This window comes from Bos mutus, chromosome 2, assembly GCF_027580195.1.
Source record: "Bos mutus isolate GX-2022 chromosome 2, NWIPB_WYAK_1.1, whole genome shotgun sequence".
Taxonomy (NCBI): Eukaryota; Metazoa; Chordata; class Mammalia; order Artiodactyla; family Bovidae; genus Bos; species Bos mutus.
Window position 1 is genome coordinate 131,361,653 of NC_091618.1, and position 23,707 is coordinate 131,385,359.

Below are 23,707 nucleotides of genomic sequence, written 5' to 3' on the forward strand. Positions count from 1 at the left end.
AAAACAAAATTATTAGGATGTCAGAATTCTACAGTGATAGAATGAGAAGCATATCATAGCTACTGACCTGTAGCTTCTTTCTTATGACCTCGGAAGACTTGAAGCTCTTCTTTCAGATTTCGGATGTCGAAAAGTTTACAGAGGTGGTCACGTGATGCTGTGAGTAGCCAGTTGCCATTGAGATTTAATTTCACTTCCATTACTGTGTTTTTATGGGCATGACTAGAAACAAAGTACCAAGAAAATAATCCTTGGTCAGAATTCAAAACAAGTGTAAATCAATGGTCATTTTCTTGAAAAGCACACGGTAGTCAAGATGGAAGAAGTTTGGCCTAGAAGTAAAGCGCATGTAACATTACAGGACTACCGTTAAAATATACATGAAAGAAATAGGTCAAAGACAGAAATAATGTCCATTATCTAAGCAGTTTTTACTGACCAATTTAAAACAGCAGCAGAACTTCAACTGGGTAGAAAATTTTATCTGTGAAGCAAGGAAAGCACTTGAACACATAAATTAATATACAATAAAACTCATTAAATTTTAGAAATTCAATAACCTGCTCTTATTAAGTCAAACGTTAAAAAAGAACTTGAGACAGTTTGAGGGTTAATTTGAACTAAAGACTCTGCAACTGCTGAGGCCAGGACAATACACGTCTCCTAGGAGCACCATTAACAACGTGTTCTATTTGCTCGTGGCCACTGGAGCTGTGCAACAAAGCAGCCTTGCTGCCAACCAGCTCACTCTGGACATGGCTCAGTTCTCAATCAGAGGGACTAGGAAACAGCTGCTTAGTTGGAAAAAAAAAATCAACAACAATCAATCAATATTAAATGAACTGTGAATGTTCACAGATGAGTCAAAGAGAAAATTTTACGATGTGGCTGCATTGTAACTAAACACCTCAGAAAAAAAAAATTAAAACTGATTTAAAAACAGAGGGAAAACTTCTCTGTTTCCCTCTGTTTTTTCCCTCCCTACCTCTGAAGAGCTGTAGGGAGAAGGAGAAAGGGGGCTGTCTCACACGTGGCACACATATCAACTCTATATAGTGCCAAGTGTATCAGTGTTATGAGTAACCTAGAGTGGTAGTAATAACCACCTCCTCCCTACCCCTCACCCCCACGATACCCAAATTAAATTTACATGTATGTGGGAGAACAAACATCAAGCCTGACTTGATGAGGAATTCAGAGAGAAACCATATTTAATAAATAAAAGGCCTATAGATAAGAATCCATCTACTGTCTACACTACTTTTTCAGGAATACATGAAAGGAAAGAAGGCTAAGAGTTAACAATCCAGTCAGCTGTGCTCCCCTTTTTTTAAGGATCAAGGTGGGGTTCCTATCACTTACAGTGTTGCAAGACTCTGCCCAGTCTTGGGATCCCAGAACTTGATTGGCTGTTGACTATCTTTACTTCCTGAAACAACTAACCCTTTCGTTGGATGCCAGTCTACACACTTCACATCAGCACCGTGCCCTGTCGGAAACAAGTTAAGATAAAAACCTAATCAGCATAGATATTTAAAACAGGACTCCATTCTAATTTAAACCAAAGTAGAGAAATCTATTAAATGCTTTGATCCTAGTGCTCAGTCTTCTTAAACTTTAAAATGCAACCTGTCCTATGCCACAAGGCACAGGAACCATTTCTCTTCTGGAACTATTCTCACTTACTTGCTGGTAGGCCAGTCAAGACTTTTTGGAAGCTTTACCTCTCAGGCCCCTGTATATAAAGCTTTTCAAACTTTTCATGATCTTCTGTGTATTATCCTAAGTATTAGAAACAACTCTTGTTCACTTTAGCTTTCCTACTTTGCAGCAGTCCCTACAGATCTTAAGTTATAAATCCAGACATCATCACTTTCTAGACGTGACAATAGGAAAAGCATTCCATCTTTCTGATATCATTTCCTGAAATATAGAATGAGAAAAATAATCCCTGTTTCACTCACACTTATGTCAGATGAGATGATAATAAAAGCTAGACAATCAAGTGCTCACTATATGATAGGCAGTGTATGAAGCACTTACAATCATCACCTCTTTAAATCCTCACAAAATCCTGAGGAAAGCTGTTCTCTTCAACAAGAACAGGAGCTAGAATCTGAACCCAGTCTCCTGGATTAGGGATAGTAGTTCTCTTAACCACTGTAGTTACTTCACACGCGTAATAGACTAAGCTTACTAAAAATCACTAAAGCAAAAATCAGAATTTACAAAACTGAAAAAAAAAAAAAGAGCATGATTTTTGAAAACTTGGTTGCCATACAAAAAGAGCTTCAAGAGTATTTTATACAGCAAATGCACTAAGAAGCAAATGGAGAGAAGTAAACAGCATTTGAAATAGCTCCTTCTCTAACCTGGATCAAATCCAGCTTCTATGAAGTGGGAAGGAGGAAGGATACAGAAGAACAGAAAAATCGGGAAGGAAGGAAGAAGAGATGGTTCTAGAGGCACTGGAGAGAAGGGGAATTCGCACCTCAAATAGGCAAGGACTTAACTAAAGACCATCCCTGTGCTAGTAAGCACTCAGAAGGTACCAACTATCTGGAGAGCAGTTTGGCAATGTGTATGAAAAAGCATGAAAAAAAGAGTATGACCTACAACCCAATAACTCCATGTCTCAGAAATGATCATAAGGATATAATGTGTGTCCATAAAATTTGATTTGTAAGGATATTTACTGATATAGTTTATTTTTAAATGCTCTTGAGTAGGAAATATACTACAAATTAAATTTTAGTATGGCATATGTGCTCAATAGAACATGATACACCTATTATAAATGATTTTATAGATAACAGCATGATTAAAGTGATCATGATACTAAGTTTATTAAAAAAACAACTGTGTATAGCATTCCTGATGCTATCACTGTAGAAAGCAAACAAATTAATAACATGAGGGACTGTGTGTCCAGCTACATAGAGGAAAAAGGCAAGAAGCCTCGATACCAAGCTGTTACAATATTAAACTGAACAGTAATTTCAAGGTAATTATTTCTCTGTCTTCTGCTTTTATATTTCCTACAATTAATATATATTATTTTGTAACCAACAAAGGGAAAGGGAAAAGAGGTTTTGTTGTTCCCTTAATTTTTTTCATTAAGAGCTAAGGATGGAAAAACTGGATAGAAATATAAATCAAGCTCCCAGCCCCTTGCTTGCCTTAAGAACTTTAAATCTTATTAATAACTTTATCCTTAAAAGATATGACCAGAGAATTTTAAAACTTTATGGGTCACTATCACCTAAAATTTCATATTGTATAGATATGTATTTTCATATTGTATTTTTATCAAATTTGAGTAGAAAGTGCATGAGAAAGTATTTTTTTAAATGTGATGCACTATGCAAAAAAAGTTCATATTCTCAGCAGTCACCTCTACCTCACTTTCTCTGAGACACTTTTACTACATAAAGAAAGTATATCTGTTTAAAAACGTACATGCAAAAACAAACCCCCCCTAAAAAAAACCCTATCAACCCATAAGAAAGGAACAACAAAGTATATTTTAGTTGCTTTACTTTTGTTTTTGGAATTTTTCTGAAATATTTAAATAGAATTCAAACAAGTGAGAAATCCCATTCATCCCTTTTTGTTAAATGAACTTGAAAAGAAAGTGAAAGTGAAGTCGCTCAGTCATGTCTGACTCTCTGCGACCCCATGGCCTGTAGCCTACCAGGCTTCTCGGTCCACGGGATTTTCCAGGCAAGAATACTGGAGGAGTGAGTTACCATTTCCTTCTCCAAGAGATCTTCCTAACCCAGGGACTGAACCTGGGTCTCCCACATTGTAGGCAGACGCTTTACCGTCTGAGCCACCATATTCATATATATCACTAATATAAGTCAAATTGGTCTGGACTGATTCTTGAATATTATTTTATTGGTCACTGTCCCTAATAATAAAAATAATAGCAGTAGCAAACACATATACTCCTTATGTGTGGTACTACTCTAAGCAGAGTATGTATACTGAGCCATAATTTTACATCTGATTACAAAGCACAGATAGGCTAACTAACTTGCCCAGAATTATACACTTGATATGTGGCAGAGCCGATATATGAATGCAACAAGCTGGCTCCTAAGCCACTGCTCTTGTCGTCTACTCCATACTGCCTTATTACATGTGAAAGGTCAGCTTGAGAGTTACAGAGGAAAACAAAAATATGTACCTTACTACTGAATATCTGCTTTTCTATGCATAAAGACTCACCAAAGGACGGTATATTTCAGACAGGGTACTGAAATACAAGGGGGACTATGCAAATCTTTTCATTATTTTATCTTTGAAAAACGTACATATATTATCTACTTAAAAAAATAAATACAAATAATCTAAGAAGATATGTACAATAAGTATGTGTAGCTTGCTAACCTTTGTGGCTTAAATAGACACACACACACAGAGGACACACACGTGCTGAAAATACAGACCATGTGTCTGAGAGGACACGCGAGAGTGTGGTGACAGCAAGTGCCACAAGCGTGAGGGCTGGGCATGGAGGGAGCACGGGCAAGGGCAGCTCGCTGTGTGTCATCTGCTAACTTTAAAACACTGAAAACAAATGGTCTTTGGAGAAAAAAAGTCAATTAAAAATTTTAATTTACTTAATGGATTGATTACCTTTATGAAATCTTTACAAGTAGTGTAAGTCATTTTCATAATTTTTCATGAAAAAGGAGAAAATAGATTGAGCTGGCATAGAAGGAAACTAATATGCAACTGATTCCTTCCCCAGGAAAAAAAGTTACTGAATTCCCAATGAAGAGACAAAAACTACTTCAAATGATGAAATTCTACCCTCTCCTGTCAATATGACACATTTAAATCCAGAAGAATCAAACAAGTAGAAATTTATCCTAAGAAAATAATTTTAAAGGATTTTTTAAAACTTAGTTTCAAAACATGGTATTTGAAGCCTTGTTCATAATAGTAAAAAAGTATAAAATAGTTTAGAAGTGGAATGACTAAATCAACTGCGCCACAGCCCCCAAACAGAAGAAACGTACAACTACTGCAATGAAGCTTCTGGGGACAAAGACAAATGCCCTGAAATAAAGTGGACTTTTAAAAAGCAAACTATACATGCACAAACTATGCATATGCTGTAAAGATGATTATAAAAATGCACATAAACAATTATTATAAAAATGTACATACAGATAAGCGGGAAAGGAAAATTATACTGGAAATTGTGAGAATAAAGGTAAGATTTTTCTATCCACATTTCCTAAAATATTGTGGTTTTAGTCATAAACAACATGGGTAGATACTGTGTGTATGAACTTTCTGATGTGCTTTTAAAATGAGAAAAAAATGCAAGCTACTTTGCTAGGTAATATCTTATCCATCAAATTGGCAAAAATTAATTTTGGTGACACAGTGTTAAGATGGTTGTTTAGTCACTAAGTTGTGTTCGATTCTTTTGCAATCCCATGGACTAGCTCTCCAGGCTCCTCTGTCCATGGCACTTCCCAGGGAAGAATGCTGGAGTGAGTTGCCGTCTCCTTCTCCAAGGGATCTTCCTCACCCAGGGGTTGAACCCATGTCTCCTGCACTGGCAGGCGGATTCTGTTAATGAGTTATAGACATTTTATACACAACTGGTTGAAAAGGAAATTAGCACAACTTTCTGGGGGCTTTTGGCCCAATCAAAATGTTTTAATGCTTACAGCCTTTAATTCTGTAATCCCTCTGGTAGGAATCCACCATGTTTGCAGCTGTAAAAAGCACACCAAGATTTATATTTAAAGGTATTTATTGGACCTTATTTGAATTCTAAAACTGGAAACAATCTATATCAATAAAGGGCTATTTAGAAAAATTTAGGTACATCAATATAATTCAATACAATACAGCTATTAAAATTGAGGTTGGAACTGAAAGAGGAAACGTTTTGGAGTGACAGACTTTATATCTTGATTATGGTGATGGTTACAAAAATGAAGCAATTGGAAGGAACTTTTTGGAGGGACAAAAATGTTATATATCTTGATTATCATGCATATATTTGTTAAAATTCATAGAACTGTACACCTAAACAGGGTAAATGTTACTATACATAATTTATATCTCAATAAACCTGATTTCTAATATCTTAAGCAGATTTTAGCTCCATTTGTAAAGAAGAAAACATAAGCTGTTAATAGTGTAGGGAGAAGAAATGGTACGGGTTTAAGAAGCAATTTACTCTTCTATACTGATTGAAATCTCCAACATGTGCTTTTATTACTCTATATAACGGCAACTGCCTCTGGTTTCCTTCTATTCAAAACTCAAGGACTGACTGACGCCAGTTAGCACTTGGGTTTGCCAGTACAGAACTAACCAGTGCCTAGGGTCCCAGGGAGATACACTTCAGAGCCTCGGTGGGAATGCAAGTTTTCATTGAAAGCTTTTGGACTTGGTATGACTGAATTAAGTTCAAAGATATTAGGTTTTGTGACCTAGCATGCCATATATAAAAACTTAACCTTATATAAATTATTATCTCATGGAAAAATGACTTGAGTCCCAAACACATGGCTTATCAATTTCAACCATTATTCCTACAGAATGCCTATAAAATAATTTTTATTATTTCAAAGATAATTTCAGGATAGAATCATTCAAAGTGCTTTGTTATCCACAAACATGGAAATTTCAAGAATGCAGTATTTTTAATGCTAAAGCAATTAATATATATATATATCCACATGACGAATTTTTATTGGCCTAGTGACCTAGATATTTTAGAAGTAAAAACATCTTGCTAATGGCTCAAGATTTTAGGACTAAAAACTTCTTAACAATGAAAGACCAAATATTTTTTAAAGCAACATTTAAATGTTTCAGGTTTAAGCTTATAAAAAATACAAAGATAAAACTCTCAACAACACCAAACCTGCTCCAGATACTATAAAGGAACAACGTGTAGATCTGTAGGGTACTGATGGGAGTCTACAGGTAGATTGTAGCAAACACATACAATCATCATTAGGATGGCAGAGCTTTAAGAAGCCAGTGATGCAGGCACATGGTTGCCAAATAAGAACTCTAGGATCCCTGAGAAAGGTAACAAGGATCTTGGTTGTAGTAGCAGTAGTAGTGTTAGTCGCTCAGCAGTAGTGTTAGTCGCTCAGCCGTATCCAACTTTTTGCAACCACACAGACCACACACAGACAGAGTAGCCTGCCAGGCTTCTCTGTTCAGGAACTCTCCAGGCAGGAATACTGGAGTGGGTAGCCGTTCCCTCCTCCAGGGGATCTTCCTGACCCAAGGACAGAACTCAGGTCTCCCGCATTATAGGCAGATTCTTTCCTCTCTGAGACACCAAGGAAGCCCAGCTTGGCTGTATTTGACAGCAACTAGAAATGGAGGCTGTGCTTGAAGAAAGATTTCAATATTGATACTTGGAGGTACAACTGCCAAATTCTAATATATCCCAGTTGCAACTCATCAAATGAAAAATAAGACTGTCATGATAAATCTACATGTGAGACTCCTTTTGAATGCTTATAAACACTTAAGAATTTAACCTGCACTGTTCAACATAGTAGCTATTAGCCACATGTGGCTATTTAAATGTTTTTATACATCCCTCAGTCACACTACCAACATGTCAAGTGCTCAACAACCCCATGTGACTAATGACTAGCATATCGGAAGCATAAATATAGAATATTTCCATCACCACAAGAAGTCCTATCGGACAACACTGATTTAGACATTTATTTTTTAAAAAAACTTTCTTCTTAAATCTCCATAATCACATTATTTTTATTTACTATCTCAGTTACAAAATGATAGCAACAACAAAAAATTATCTTCAATCAATACTTGAACTAGTGAAGACCTGCAAAGTTATAAAGTCTTGTAAAAGTTTTACAAGAGAAAACTGAGGCCTATTTGGGTTAGTCCACTGACCACTGGTAGCCAGGACTGCCTCCTTCCCATGTCCAATCTTCCCTTCACCTCACCAAATATAAAACATCCATATAAAGGGGCAAAGAGTTTCTTTTGTTTATCAAATTTTGCTTGCACAAATGTAAATGAGGAGGGTGCAGAAGGAAACCTTCTAAATATCTTTCCATCTTGAAAATATGGAAAGAATTTAGGGGTGAAACCTAAACACAAAAATAAGAATTACTTTTACCTGAGAAGTAATCACATTGACCTTGAAGAGCAAGGTCCTGTTAAATGTGACAACCATGACTCAACTCCACCCAAAGAAATTCCATATTAATCTAATCATACATTATCAAACTTAAGTTTTGAGGGCAGTGAGTTCTGCATCATTTCTTCGGTAGCTAAACATTCCTTCAGGATCCTCGCTAAACGAATAGTGACAGAATTAGCATCTCTGGGAGACAGGTAGCATTTGCTTTGTGGGTTAACCAGTGTCTGACACCCAGAATTGTTTAGCTTATTACTTCATACACTTGTTTGCAGAAAGAAACCATTAATTGTGCATTAGAATTTATACTGAATGGGGAGATTAATAACTTTACTTATTCCACCTGATTACTCTTTCACGCATTCATCTATCTTTCACTTGTTCACTAACTCAAAATAAAGGTGCTCAACAGTACTTATTGGGCTCCTATTACAGGGGCTCAATCTCTAAAGTAGGTGATTGGCAAACAAACAGAACTGAACTCTGGGGAAGTATCTGTGGAACCACAAAGTCCAGGCACAAAAGCTTTTAAGAAAGTTAATGCTTAAAAAAGTTTTCTGAATATAGATGGAAATTAAGCCAGCAAAAATTAATACAGGTTTTTTAGAGATAGCTGTCCACAAAACAAATAAAAAACCTTTTTAAATAAGTGTCACGTAACTATCTTGAAATAAGGTGCAGAATGCAGGAAAAAAAACATTTTCCTAATGGTAAAATGTTTAGATGTTATTGTTTTTAAAGGCTATCCTAGAAATATAACGCGGAGACTCTTAATAAATCCTAAAATTTTAGGAATAACAGGATAGATGTCCTTAGCTATTTGGTGAACAGCTCTAGGCTTATTTTTGTAGAAACTGGAGGCTTCCTGTTTATTAATAATTTCCTATCCCAGAATCTGGCGTGCTGCAATTCATGGGGTCACAAAGAGTCGGACACGACTGAGCGACTAAACTGAACTGATTCCAGAACCATAAAGTATGGTGCAGTGAAGGCTAGAAGCCAACAAAGGACTAAGGTCTGTTTTTGGATCTTCCCTTATAGGAGCTTCCCTGGCCTCTGTGAAACTGTGTGTGAATTTAGTACCCCTATGCATTTTAAGAACCTCATCTCTCTTTCACAGCCTCACCAGACCCTAAGGGACCTATTAGCCCACATGGGTAAACAGCCCTGCCTTAAGACAGTGCATATGTCCCAAGGCTTGGTGAACAGTCTGAAAAGCAAGATACAGAATTTTATTTGAAGGTCAGAAATAGCGTCCATTTCCCCATTTTATTTTTCCTGGATCAGATCATTATGTGAACAAATCTTAAGAAAGTTTTCTTTCATACATAGCTTACAAAACACCAAGATTTTCTAATACAGGAAGGGAAAAAAGCAAACAAAATTCAAGTACCACTTTGCACAACATTAACAGTTGAAGAACTGCTATTCAAGAAAGTGTGTCAAACATTAACAACAAACTTAAGCTACTTTCAGCCACAAAAACAGAAAATATAACAGTTCAGTTTAAGGCAAAGGGAATGTGTAGTCATGGTCCATAGCCAGACATTTCAGCAGATCAGCAGAATTAAGAATTTTAAAAATTAAGGAACATTAAGTTACTTGTACATTGGTCAATGAATATGCGATTTATTAGCACTTTTACCTTCCTTTTTTGTAGGATGATTTTAAACTTGATCCAACACTGAACATCAATTGGGAGTAATTACTATCTTTGTCTTTTAAATCTAGAAAGGTATGTTAGTTTAAAAAAAAAAAAACCTATAAAATTAAATGGAAAAATAAATAAATTAAAATTAAATTAAATTAAATTAAATGGAAAATAAATTTTGGAAAGAGTACACCTCTAGGCAGTGCTTACACAAAGCATCTCCTAAGCAGCAACAGTGTACATAATCATGGGTAAAGGGTTTCTCTGGTCAAATAGCTGGGCAATGCTGAATTTTAAAGACTGACAAGTTTCTTTCCATGTCTGAGGGCCTTACAAGGCTTTCAGTGTATATGACACATCTGTAGGTGAGAATTTGACCATGAGTCTTTCTTCCTGAATACTTCCAATACTTCCAAGCCCCTCAAAAGACTAATCTGCAAAATTCTGAAATGCTAGCTGAAATGATGAATGGAAATTCAGGTTAGCAGACAGTTTTGGAGCAGGAGAGGAACAAGTAAAAGGCCCTTTAACCATATCTGTAATGTGTACTTCTTTTTAAAATTCATAAATATGTAAGCCAAAAGGTAAGGGTTTGACAGAGCTGAGTGGTAACACAGAAGTGTTTATCAGGTTATAAAAAACTGTAGAAGATATAGTGTCAGAAGAGCATCGGGTGTACAAACAGAAAAACTCATACGGAATAGGAAGTAGATACATCATAAATTTGCCAAACTTCTACTTAACGTACATATTTAATTTGCATATGCAAGGAAAATGGTTTCTGTATGTTTGTACCATGTGCTTATATAGTACTGACAAAAGCTGACCTAAAAGAAATTGTCAAGTACTTTAAAAATTGAAATCAAACACACATAAAATTAATGCCATGTAACTACTTCTGACAAAATGAAAAAAAAAAAAAAAAAGAATATATGACTAAGTGCATAATTTGAGTCCAATTAAAAATTTAAAGTATTCAAAAAAAAAATTTAAAGTATTCAAAAAATACAAGGCTATTTTGGAGAATATTTATCAAAGAAGATTAAAGAGAAGGAATGCAACAACCAAATATTCTTTCAGCCTCATTGCTGATATACTCCCCCATTGATGAATGTTAACAATAAATATTATAAAGCACTTCAGCCATTTATTTGTCTAAGATGGGAGATAACTGGTGTCTCATCCAACACAAAAACCAGCAGCAAAGTCCTTTATAAGAAAGGGTACACTGGGGTGGTGTCTGTGTGTGTGTGTGTGTGTGTGTGTCTGTGTGTAATTAGCTAGTCAAAGGTTCTCTAGCAAACATTTCTATGCATATACCCAATTCAACAGTAATATACAGATGGTACAATATTCTTTTAAAGGGTCAAGAAAAAAGCATAGTCATTGTTTGAAAAATTGAAAGAAAATGTAAAAAAAGAAAAAAAAACTTTAAAAGAATCAATAGGACTACCAGAAAGAGCAGTCCTATGCAATATTAATAATAAAGCTAATTAATGCCAGAAGATACCTTGGCCAAGAATGAAGATAACTCCTAATTGAAGCTCCTAATAAAGAAGAAAAAACAAAACCATTTACAATGATACCTTTGGGTACTTCAAAGGTAAGCTTTCCTTCTGAAAACAGGTAAAACTATGATTCACCCAGCTGAATGAGACCATTTAAAGAGACCATTTTTTTTAAGTTGAAAGTTTAGATAGATAAACACAACACATAATCCAGGTCAAAGTACAGTTTATTAACCCCAGGGCAATCATAGCCATGCACAGTATCAACTGTACTCTGAATCTCTTGAGTTTTGCCAGAATCTTTTTGGGAATATTTGCACACTTTTGGTAAATGTGGTTCCCTATATAATTCTGCCCATCTACTACTACTCATGCCTTGGAAGAAAGGAAGGTAACAATGGCAAAGTTAGAGAAATTTATCTATATCAGAACAAAAAGGTTATGTGAACCCCTAAATACTGCTGGGGTAAGTGTATATCACATGAGTCCCAGAAGGCTGTGTAATTTCTAACTACAATTAGGAGTTTTTTCCTACAAAAGAATATTCAGATACAGCCGTACACTCTAATTGGATCTTGATCATTATTTTCATTTCTATTTCAAAGCAGAAATAGATAATGGAGAAAACCTCAACTGGAAGCTTGGTCATGTTATCTAGTTTCCATCATAATGAAAACATATTCCAATAAAATAAATATCCATTAGTTCACAGTGATATAAATAAGAGGAGGAGAGCAGCTGAATCACTCATACATGAAAATTCCAAACAACTTAGGTTTACCCTCAAGGATGTGGAGCATAATTCCCAATGCTTTAGGTGTGGGCTGTGCTTCATGACTTCCTTTCAAAGAGAACTGTATGGAGAAACGGGAAAGAAGTCGCCTTACACTGGAGAACTCTGACAAACACTGCTTCAACATGGTGATCAAAGTCAACATTAAGTCATGCTGACAGTATACACCTCATATTCTGATGTGACAGAAGTGGCACTTTACCTCTGTGAATCTCCTCCCCAAATTCCAGAACACCACACCAAAACCAGTCATGAGAGAAATATCAGATAAATCCCAATTGAGGGCCATTCCACAACTACCATAAAACTTCTCATCAAAACATTGGCAGCAAGAAGACACAGAAACAAAACCTTGATAGTGCTAAAATGAGAGGGGCAGGCAGCTTGGAATCTAGGATTCTGTATCTAGCCAAAGACTCACTATAAATGAAGACATATAATAAATTTTCAGAATTTCACTCATAGATCTCAGAAGTAAAAAAAAATTAACTATTCCAGAAATGTGGAAACCAAGTAATGCTTATTAGGAAATGTGAAAATCCAAAACAGCTCAAATTAAATGTAACATATTATAAAGAACACCATGATTTCCTCATGGAGGTGTTTAAAATTTGCCATCTTCTTGTACTTGAATGAATGATGAAAAGCTCAGAGTTCAAAAACAAACAAAACAAAAGAGTGTTCTTGGGGAAAACAACAGATGAGTGTTTTATTTTGCCTCCCTCTCTGAGCAGTGTCAAGAGTGAATTATACAGATTCTCAACTTCACGTACAATCTACTATATTTACTTCCCTCTGGAAGAAATAATCAAGAGATAAAATGAGATTTGTCCAACAGGCCCACAGGTACAGTGTCAGAACAGTTTCATTTGGAATCAAGGACATATTAAATATAATTTATGTAGGTACTATGTTTAGTGTTCATGTGCTATACAAGGGTTAATAGTGAAAAGATTTGTAGTAAACCATCTGTTTAAACCTCAGATGTCATTTACCAGTTCTGGCCTTATATAATTTACATAACCCTTGCTAAACCTTAATATTTTCATGTGTAAAATGGATTACTCAATTATTGGGGGCAGTTTCAAGAATGAAACGAAATGTATGAAGCATTTAGCACCATGCCTAGCACACATTTTGAATAGTCAAATTATAAAAGTTCTTTATTTTGATTCAATCTCTTCCTGGAAAAAGCTCACCACAAGGACAGATTTCCATGTAGAGTTAGTTGTTCAGCAAGAGCTGTCACTACCATGGACAGAGTACGGGAAAGCAGAAAATGGTCCACTGGAAAGTACTTCCCAAAAGTCAGACTTCTTAAGATTTTCCTAAATTTCAATCTTCAAATAACCCATGAGTTCTAATTACCAATACCCAACCTAAGTATTAGACTTGATCTAATGCCATTATTTTCTCAGAATTGGAAGACCTACAAAATTGAAGTCATCATTGCATTTATTATATTATGACTGTATTTTAATTAACTAAGAAAAACAGGTAATACATTTGATGACAGATAATAGAATAAGTAAAATTATGTACCCAAGCTCCTTCCTAAATTACTTTTAAAAAATTTACAGTGGATGTACTTATTCCAAGACTGTCACTGACTACAAAATTTATGAAAATTTCAAAAAACTTCAACTTAAATGTTGACATGCTCCAAAAATAGATGGGTTCATGATGAATAAACCAGAGCAGAAAATAAAACCCATAATACAGAATGGGCTGCTGGGGCCTTAAAAAAAAAAAACAAAACAGGCTCTAGGGACAGCTCAGTGACAAAGGCTGTGATACTATAATGAGGGTAATTACAGAACTCTCCATAGAGCAACTTGTCCAGGCTCTCCTCCTGCCTTCCCATTTATATAGAACAGCTGCATTCAACTAAAGCCAGACAATGGCTTTCTAAACAAAGCAAAAGGTAGCTGGGAAGAAATCCCAGACAGGACTTAAAGTTGGAGAGGAAAGCACAAAGCTTGTGCCAATGCCACACTATGACCCTGGAGAGAGGAAAAAGAAAGGAGAAGTGAAAAAGAAAGAAAGGGCAGGGGAGATTAGATAGGAGAGGAGGAGGAAAGGTGAGGGGGAAGAGCGGAGGCCCATCCAACCAAGAGTGAAATAAACTGAGGACTCCATCTCAGAACACAACACACTTACTCTGGCAATTGTGGTAGTTGCCTGTTTACGCCAAGACTGTTCTTCCCCATTTAGTTCACTACCCACAAACATACACCCGTGAGTGTGGCACACACAGAGTCTATAGTGAGGTCTACTATGGACAGAGGAGTGTTCTGGGCAAGTCGACTTTCTCAACTGCAAAAGAAATAAAAGACTGACTTTTACTAACCAACATAAATTTTCATTTAAATATTTGGCCAACTAAGGATCACTGGACATTTGAGAAAAATCAAACAGGAAGAAAGACCAGGAAAAAGAAACAAACTCAAGTGATTCTAGGGACAACACAGGAAGAACAGACCTAATCGAACTAAAGACACATATACACACACCTGAGTTGTTATGTGAAGAGTTTTAAGGGTACATGCATTTCAAATAAACAACAAAACAAGACTACCATTAAAAATGGAAAGGCCAGAGAGCAACGAGGTCTTGAAACTAAACATGAAGTGGATAAAATAAACATTTCACCAGAAGGGTTGAGTATCAGATTGGGCATGAATGAAGACTGTATTCTGGAAGATAAAACAGAAGAAATCCCCCAGTTCTTAGAGCAAAGGACAGAAGCAGAAAATATGAAAGAAAAGGTAATACAAGGCAGATAGCTCCAAGAGGTGAACACTGAGATCCCTAAGACAGCAGAGATATTGGGAAATGATAATCAAAGAAAGACAAAAATTGTTTGAATGGAATAAAGATTTGAGATTGCACATCAAAGTGAGAGAAAGAAATGAAATTTAAATTAAAAAAGAAAAAAGTCCACAGAGAAAAAGAGATGATTTAAAAAACATTCAGAAGGGAAAGCCAGGTTACATACAAAATAATGAGAACTGGAATAGCATATGATTTCTAATCAGCAGAACTGAGAGAAGGTAGTGGAGGCCTTTAAAATTCTGAGGGAAAAGGATTTCAAATTCACAATTCGAAACCCAAACTATAAGTCAAGTATGATGACAAATTATAGACCTCTCCAGATGTAAGAAATCTGGTATTTACCTCTCAAGCACTGTTTGAAGGTGGTGAACAGAGTATATCTTTTACTAAACTGGGAGGCAGGGAGTGGACTTAATAAGGAAAGGCAAAGAAGTCCCAGTGTGTCTGCAGTTGCAGGCACAGAAGACAATCAGTCCAAATCAGAGCAAGAAGTCAGAGAAACAGGTGAAAAGTATCTTCAAAAGCAAAAACAAAATATTTACTGTCATCGCAGAATTTAAAAACTTCCTATGATAAAGGCTTTTAGTGCCATTAAGAAAAGAAATTAGAAATTTTCAGAAAAACTAAATTATGACATTATTTTAACAGTTTATAAGACAACAGTTAAGAAAACAGACTCACTTGATCTTGACATTCAAGTAGGACAACTTTTAACTGCCCACACAGTTTATTATAAATCTGATAACACTGAGATCAGTAGGATCATTCATAGTCACAATTCTACTTATTGGTTTCTTTTTTTTTTAAGAATGTTCAGTAGTTAAAAATCCTTGGGAGTGTTTGTTTGTTTTTAGTGTTTATTTTTAAATAAAGACAGATAAAAAAAGGTAGAAAGACATTGAGGGCATAGATTTCCTTAGGTAACAAAATGGTGAGTCAAGGAATGTTGTATAAAGGTCACGGCCCCAAAAAATAAAGAACTAAGAACATTTAAAGCTATATGAGAAACTATCAAAGCAACCATAATTTAAAGGGTACATGCATTTCAAATAAACAACAAAACAAGACTACCATTAAAAATGGAAAGGCCAGAGAGCCAACAGGAGGTCTTGAAACTAACAAAGGCATGACTGGTGGTGTCAATACTTGAAATTCTTCACCTTTCATGATAGGAAGTAAACAGGTACTGTGTCAGGCAGATATACCAAGAAATGTATTATTTTAAATTCTGATGGTAACCACAGAAATAAACAGTTTAGGAGGACTGTCCAAATTCCATCCCTCTGTGGTGCCGGAGAAAATTCTACAGGTGCATTTTATTTATAAATTTGTAAAATAAGGTTAGGAATTTCCCTGGTAGTCCATTGGTTAAGATTCTGAGTTTCCACTACAGGGTGAGTGAGTTTTATCCTTGGTCAGGGAACTAATTAAGAAACCACCTGTCTCGAGGCACGGTAAAAAAGAACTCCCAAAATAAACGTAAATAAAATAAGCTTACATTTTTAAATGGTAGAAATTTTCTAAAATGTTAAGCCTACAGAATCTATAATTTTTGGCTGGACCATAATAACATTCTTAATCATTAATGATTCGAAGATGGTGAGGAATCTCAGAAGTATCTTTCAAAAGAAAGTTTGAATGTTATCCATTAAGTTTCCTGTTAGGATTCTATCATAAAGGAAAATTTACATAAGTGGGAACAACCAAAAGGTACAGAAAGCTTGGTGCACAACTATGGGAAAACTTCTTGCAATTCCTAAACGCCTATCAATGATAATGGTGAAATTAGCTATGATCGACACATGCTATGAAATGTTATAGAGCAGTTACCTGAGAAAACGGGAATAGTAACAACATGAAAACATGATCATGATATACTGTGTTGTGAGGAAAGCAAATAGCCGAATAATACATGTAGTATAACCTCATTTTAGTAGGTTTTCTTCAACGTCTTTTTATAGATGCATAAGAGTTGCAGAAACATTCACACCAAACCATGAAGGAAATAGTGATTATCTCTCGAGGAGGGGGAAGACACTGACTTTTTACTTCTAAGTGCTTGAATGTTTTATGAACCTTTATTACCTTTGTAAAAGGTAGAAAATTCTAAAGAAAAGTTTCAAAATTAATCCCACCCAATTCTTTCCTTACCTGTCCACCCCTCCCTTCCCCCAACACTGATGTATCATAGATCTCAGCCTTCCATGTGGCACAGGGTGGGAATGTGTGAATCCAGACATTACAGTTCTCTCCAAAGCTCACCTCCATGTGTTACACAGAATATACTTGTTGCCATGAACAACTGATGGAAAAAAATGCATCGTAATGTTGCATGTGGTCTTCAGCCTGGTTGGTTAGGGAATGGTGCGGCTAACAAAGCCAAGGTTGCAAACGATATCCACATGTAGGTTCAGTAAGTGTTAGGAAGTCAGCCTGAATTTGTATTCATCATTTGTAATCTTTCTGGTGACAGGACAAGATGTGGAAAAGTCAACATAAACCCATATTAACTAGTGAGGACACCTCTTAAAAGGTAAATACTGACAGTGGGCTCCAGTCTCTTGATTGTATTTTGAACACACTTGTGTAAATGCATAACCACAGTTTATGTATTTCTTTGCCAGTCAGTCACACTAAGTTGAGTCATCAATGTTTCCCAGAGAGAAAACGTAGGTTAGCCAGGTATTTGCAGCAACACCGCCTGTCTGCACTCTGTGGGACCAGTGTGATGGTGAGGAGTGTGGGACCACGCAGTTCTCAGTTTCTGGTATTTAATTCTCATCTTCAGCCATCACACCAAACACAAATAAAAGTAATGTGGCAGAATGAAGGTTTCTCAACCTTACTGTGCTTGAAGAATGACTTTTCATTTACTAATTTTCAGAAAAGGCAAAAATAAAAGGAGAAAATCAAAGACTGAAGAAAAACAGAATAAGGACTTATAATGTGACCACATTGACAGTTATATAAATATCTCTAAAACTGGAGAATGTGATTTCAATCTAAAGTAAAACGTCTATTTAAAATGCTCAAATAACTCACACCACAGAGATGTATCATTTTTTTGGCCTTTATATTTTTTCAAGATATTATAAACCTAGTAGTAATAAGATTGGGACAGAATATTCTGCTGTATCTATGGAATATCTCAGTATATTTTATATATTCACCAAGTATAAATTTACCTAACCAGAACTCAAAAAACCAGCTAGTGATTCGTGTCTGACTCTCTGCAACCCCATGGACTATACAGTCCATGGAATTCTCTAGGCCAGAATACTGGAGTGGTAAGCTAGTCCCTTCTCCATGAGATCTTCCCAACCCAGGGATCGAACCCAGGTCTCCCGCATTGCAGAAGGATTCTTTACCAGCTGAGCCACCAGAGAAGCCCAAGAATACTGGAGTGGATGGGTAGCCTATCCCTTTTCCAGGGGATCTTTCTGACACAGGAATCAAACCGGGGTCTCCTGCATTGCAGGCGGATTCTTTATCAGCTGAGCTACCAGGGAAGCCTAGTGATTCTCAGGAAAGATTCAAATATAGTATCTATTCAAAAGCCAAACAAGCAACCAAAAAAAGGAAAAAAACAGAACTTTGGACACAGTGCCTGGGGAATAATGGAAGTGAACAACTGCCTTAAGGTAGTGCTGTGGTTCTAAGATGACAGTGGAAATAAAGTATGAGGACTTATATAAATAAAGCTTCAAAAAATAAGTCATACTTCCATTTCAGTAGAATGTTATTTATTTAAATATGGCTTACAATACAATTAATTTTATCAATGACACTTCTAAACCTAAGAATCACTACCGAAATAGGATAATCTTATATAACCCATCCCAACTCTTGATCTAGTAATCGCCTCATAAATAAACCCTTTATTTAATCTTTCCTAATCAATTTCAACCTCCTCTTAAATCAAATTAACTTAAATGTTACGTTCTTTATATCCTCCACGCTTTCCCCATCTTTCCTAGCACATATATGATTTAAGCAACAAACATTTGCTTCAAGCCTACAACATGAGAAGTGCCTTCTGTGTACTTCTGGGACCCTCACAACAACCCTGTGAGGTAGGTATCATTAGCCCCACTTTACAGAGGAGGAAACACATACAGAAGAGACTGACTTGCCCAGTAGCAGAGCTGGGATTCAAAGCCAGACCTGCTGCTCTTAAGTGAGTAATGTTTAAGGTACTCTGGAGGAAAAACGAAGACTGCCCAAGTAGAAACTGTGAGTGTACCCAGAATTTTGGAACAGCTAGAAGGAGGTTCAGTAACATTAATGATTTCTTCTTCCTTGTCCCTTAACCACTGGAAATAGCAATTACACTATACTGTCCTATATTTTAAAGGTAACAATACACATAGCAGAGAATTTACCCCTCTGTTTTTTTATAGAAAAAAATGACATTACAAATAAGATTTGCACACATCATTGACTATGAAAAGACATAGTGTACTTGTACTATTCTGGTACTTCTGTTAAGTGGACAGCTACAAAGAAAACATAAACGCAAATCTACTGGTTACAGTAAATAACAGTAGAGTCAATTTTGTGGAGATCATGAAAGTGGGATGCTGCCCAGATAAATTATAAAACCTTTAAATCAAGGTTACTTTAAATCAAGAGAACATATCATAAACCTTTGTGCCTAAATTACAAGGAGATATATTCTGGCATCTACATGTAACTTACACACAGATTAAAAATGGTACCATAGTAAGTTCCCTATCAATCTTGAAATCTGTGATAACTCTGGAATACTCTTTCCCATGCAAAAATATTTATTGTACTTATTAAATAAAATCTAAATAGTTCATTATAGAGTGTTTAAAACCACGATTAAACACATTTTTTTTTAAATACATTTTTTTATGTTTAATGGTCTTTAAGAAAAAACCTTATTTTGAAAAGTTATCATCCTTAGTTTGGTCCAAATCAACCATATTTTTTATGCTACTAGTGTTCTCCTAAAAGCATCAAGATGTCAAAAGTTTTGCAATCTAAATTCTTTCTTAAAGGTTTTTGAGATTCTCATAAACATTCAAAGCTAGCATGAAGATTTTAATGACAAAATGTGATTATATTCTTTTATCTATAGGAAAATTCTATACACCAATGGCAGAACTAGTGATATCACATGAAGAGACTAGTTTACCTACAATGTGTCTGCTTGTCTAATGGAGCTAAACATTTTGAATTCTATCATGTGACACTACCCAAATGTGCTCTATACTTTTAATAAAGTCTTAATTACAAACCTAACTTTTCCAGTATTAAAACTTACTAAGCTGTTATCAAATGATAAAAAGATTCAGTGTTAAGGCAAATACTCTTAGTTTACTGTTCAAGGTAAAATACAACAGAAAAAGCCTATTCTGCAGTTTCCTAGGAGGCAATTTTGTTCTGAAGACCTTCAAATTTTAAAAAGATTACCTCTAGACTTGCACAAGATGTTCTAAAATATCTGATTTTAAAAAGTTACCACTTTAAAAACTGCAAACCTGTAAGAACTACCTCATGAATTAGAGTGATACTTTTTTCTGCACTATAACAACACAGTGCTTACAGGGAACTCAAACAGGGACTCTGCAACAATCTAGAAGTGTGGATGGGGAGGGAGACAGGAGCGAGGCTCAGGACGGAGGGGACATGGGTGTGCCTATGGCTGGTTCTTGTTGATGTTTAACAGAAAACAATAAAATTCTGTTAAGCAATTATCCCTCAATAAAAAAATATATTAAAAAAAAAACACTTGGAAGAGGAAAAAAAAATAATGCAGTGCTTACTTTAGGATATATATGAAGATATTAAAATAGATGCTTTTAAACTAAAAATCTCCAGCTATCACTTGTACTGCTCATGAAAACAGGAATGAATAAACGGATAAATATAAATTTCTTTTCAGTGACCTTCAATGAATATGACTAGAGTGGAGTTATGAAAAACATGGTCCTTTTATTTTTGCCTTGAGAGTTCATAAAGAATTTTACAATTATTTTAATTATTAATTGTAAGGTTTCAAACAGTGTCCTTAAGTCTTAAAAACCTTTACAATCCCTTTGATGTATATGGCTACGTATTAACACAGACAATTCAGAAAACAGACAGTTGATTCTTCCCAGATGTAAAGAAAGAACTCCTGAAGTACAAAAAGCTAATATGAGATGCTAAATTTAGTGGAGTAAACCCTTAGGATTCCAGAGAGATTAATAAAAGTGTATTGATCTTATTTCTTAAAAAGAACATGTTTTTACCCACTACAGGTATCCCCTGCTTTTCCAAAGTTCACTTTACACCGCTTCACTTTTATGAAAGACCTACATTAGTACAGGCATACCTCAGAGATGTTGTGGGTTTGATTCTAGAACACCACAATATAGCAAACTACACGAACCTCTGGTGTCCCAGTGCTTGTGCTCACACACACTGTGGTCTATTAAGTGTATAAAAGCAGTGCACCTAAAAACACAGTGTACATACCTTAATTAAAAACAGATGCTGTTGGAAAACGGCATGATAGGGCTTGTGCAACACAGGGTTAGCAACAGACCCTCAACTTGTGAAAAATGCTGACAGAAGGAAATCCAAAGAGGATTTCTGCTTTTACAAAAAAGGCAAAAGCATTCAGGTTTTGCAGGAAAGCCAATATAGAAGAGTGGTCTTCCTGAACAACGAAAGTGGTGCCATCAAGCTCTTTCCTTGGGAATTACACTCAGCATCTCTGCATCAAGCCATGGTAGCTGTGCACTGCAACCGTAAGCATCCATGCTTTGTCTCAATTTATTTTGTACATCTGTTCGTAAGCTGTGTCCTACTTTAGGATAGTGGGGGAAACCTATAACTACTTATAACCAGCTGAAAACTGGCAAGCTTCCCAGTTGCTGTTTTATAAAAATGTCCCTGTCAATATCATCGCAGCCTGTTCAAGTGACAGACCAAATATGTCACTGCTATTAAATCTTGGCCTCCCCATCAGCTGGTTCCTACATAATCAAAGGCCACTTGGACTTAAAAGCTATGGTGGGCAGGGGGCGGGGGGGCGGAGCAGTCACTTCCTCTGAGAACTAATCTAATGCTCACAACTAAGCCTCAATGTTATTACAAACTGATCTGACAATTACAGCTAAACCATTCTGTTCTGTTGGACAATCTCACTAAACATCTATTAAATTAAGTCATTCTGAGATCATGATGAGGTGAGACAAAAATAAGGTCCTGCACAAAGCACAAAATATCAAACGTCTCTCTTATGCTAAAAGAATGACAGCCCTCACGTCCTTAAACCCTCGTCCCAATGATCCAGTCCAAAGCCTATAATATAATCTTCATAAGATCCTCTTACTGAGACACCTCAAATTCCCTAAGGCCTATGTTCTTTGCTGTGACAAGTAATAAACAAACTTGTTAAACTACAAGTATGTTTCTGGTGGTCTCTGACTGCAGGTATACTTGTCAATACTAATTGCAGAATAAAAACAGACTAAGTCTTCTAGGGTTACAAAATGACTCTAAAACATGGGTATTAAACACTCTAAAACATGAGTATTAATACTCATTTCATTATTCTTAAGGAAGGCCACTTTGGATGATTTTGGTGTAAGATTTCTTCCATTTTGCTTTTAATGTCAAAACCATGCTAAAATGTGTTGAAGAATTCAGATGAAAAGCAGGTATTACTGCTAGTCATACTGAAAAGGCATAGGAGAAACCCATCTAGCCAAGCTGTTTAGGAGAATGAACAGGAGTTTATCAAGAGTCATTTCAAGTAGAGGCATGTGCAAAGTGTCTGCGTACATCCAGATTCAAAGGCAGTTTAAAACCAAGGATCCCATGGAAATACACAGCAATAAAACCAAAGGTATATAAGGAAAAGGTGAAAGAAAATAACTCTTGCTTGCTTTTTTCTTACACAACAGTGCTCATCATAACTACTGGAAAGACCTGGATAACAGGTTAGCTATGAGAAGAAAATGAAGATTTTAATATGTACTTTCTCACTGAACGTTTTTTTTAAATGTGCGCAAAACTCTCTCTTCGCAGCTGAATGTTTTTTTTGTAAGAATTAATCTGCTAACTTAGAACAAACAAGTTTCTATAACAGAACCAAATCTACTACAGACAGTAAAATAAGAATTCTGTCAAAAAATATTTTAAAGTTAATCTACTCATAACTGTATGTTTAACACAGAAGTTAAAAACTATTAAGTCTTGAAGAACCTGAGGATAATAATAATAAAAAAGAAGTTTCTGGACCAAAGGAAAAAACAAAATATCTTCTAATTTGTCAACTATAAAATTTGCTTTTCAAAAAAAAAAAAAAAAAGCCCTATATACCAAAACAAACAAAAAAAATCACCCATTACTTACTTTCCAGATAAAACTGGAAGATTATCATGTCTAGGGTTGGGGACAGAGGTGAGTGCATGCAGTTCCCCAGGTGTCTACTGTGTCCTCCCTGGCCACAGAAGACATGCCAGGAACTTCAGTCTGGAGGTCTCAAACATGGAAGTCGCTGTCTGCAAAGGCACGTCGTTCCTGAGGAACGTGCACTGTGTAGGCATTCTGGTTGAGAAGAAACACCTTCACCACCACTGCCGTCTATCCGTGTGCTACACGCGTTACAATCTGATTCCCCTCGTCAGATTTACTTTTTGCAGGCTATGAATACCCAGTTACTCAACAAGCAGGACAAGCAATGATTTACACTTATATGAGGGGATCATATATGGATGTGAGAG

General features: G+C 35.9%; 1 protein-coding gene across 1 annotated transcript in view; it reads right to left on the reverse strand.

Moving 5' to 3' along the window:
• The window catches only part of WDR33 (WD repeat domain 33), a 109,795-nt gene that overhangs the window by 18,340 nt on the left and 67,748 nt on the right, over nt 1–23,707 (reverse strand). Inside the window, 2 exon segments of the mRNA XM_070359878.1 lie at nt 68–222; nt 1,363–1,489. Coding sequence (XP_070215979.1) covers nt 68–222; nt 1,363–1,489 — 282 coding nt within the window.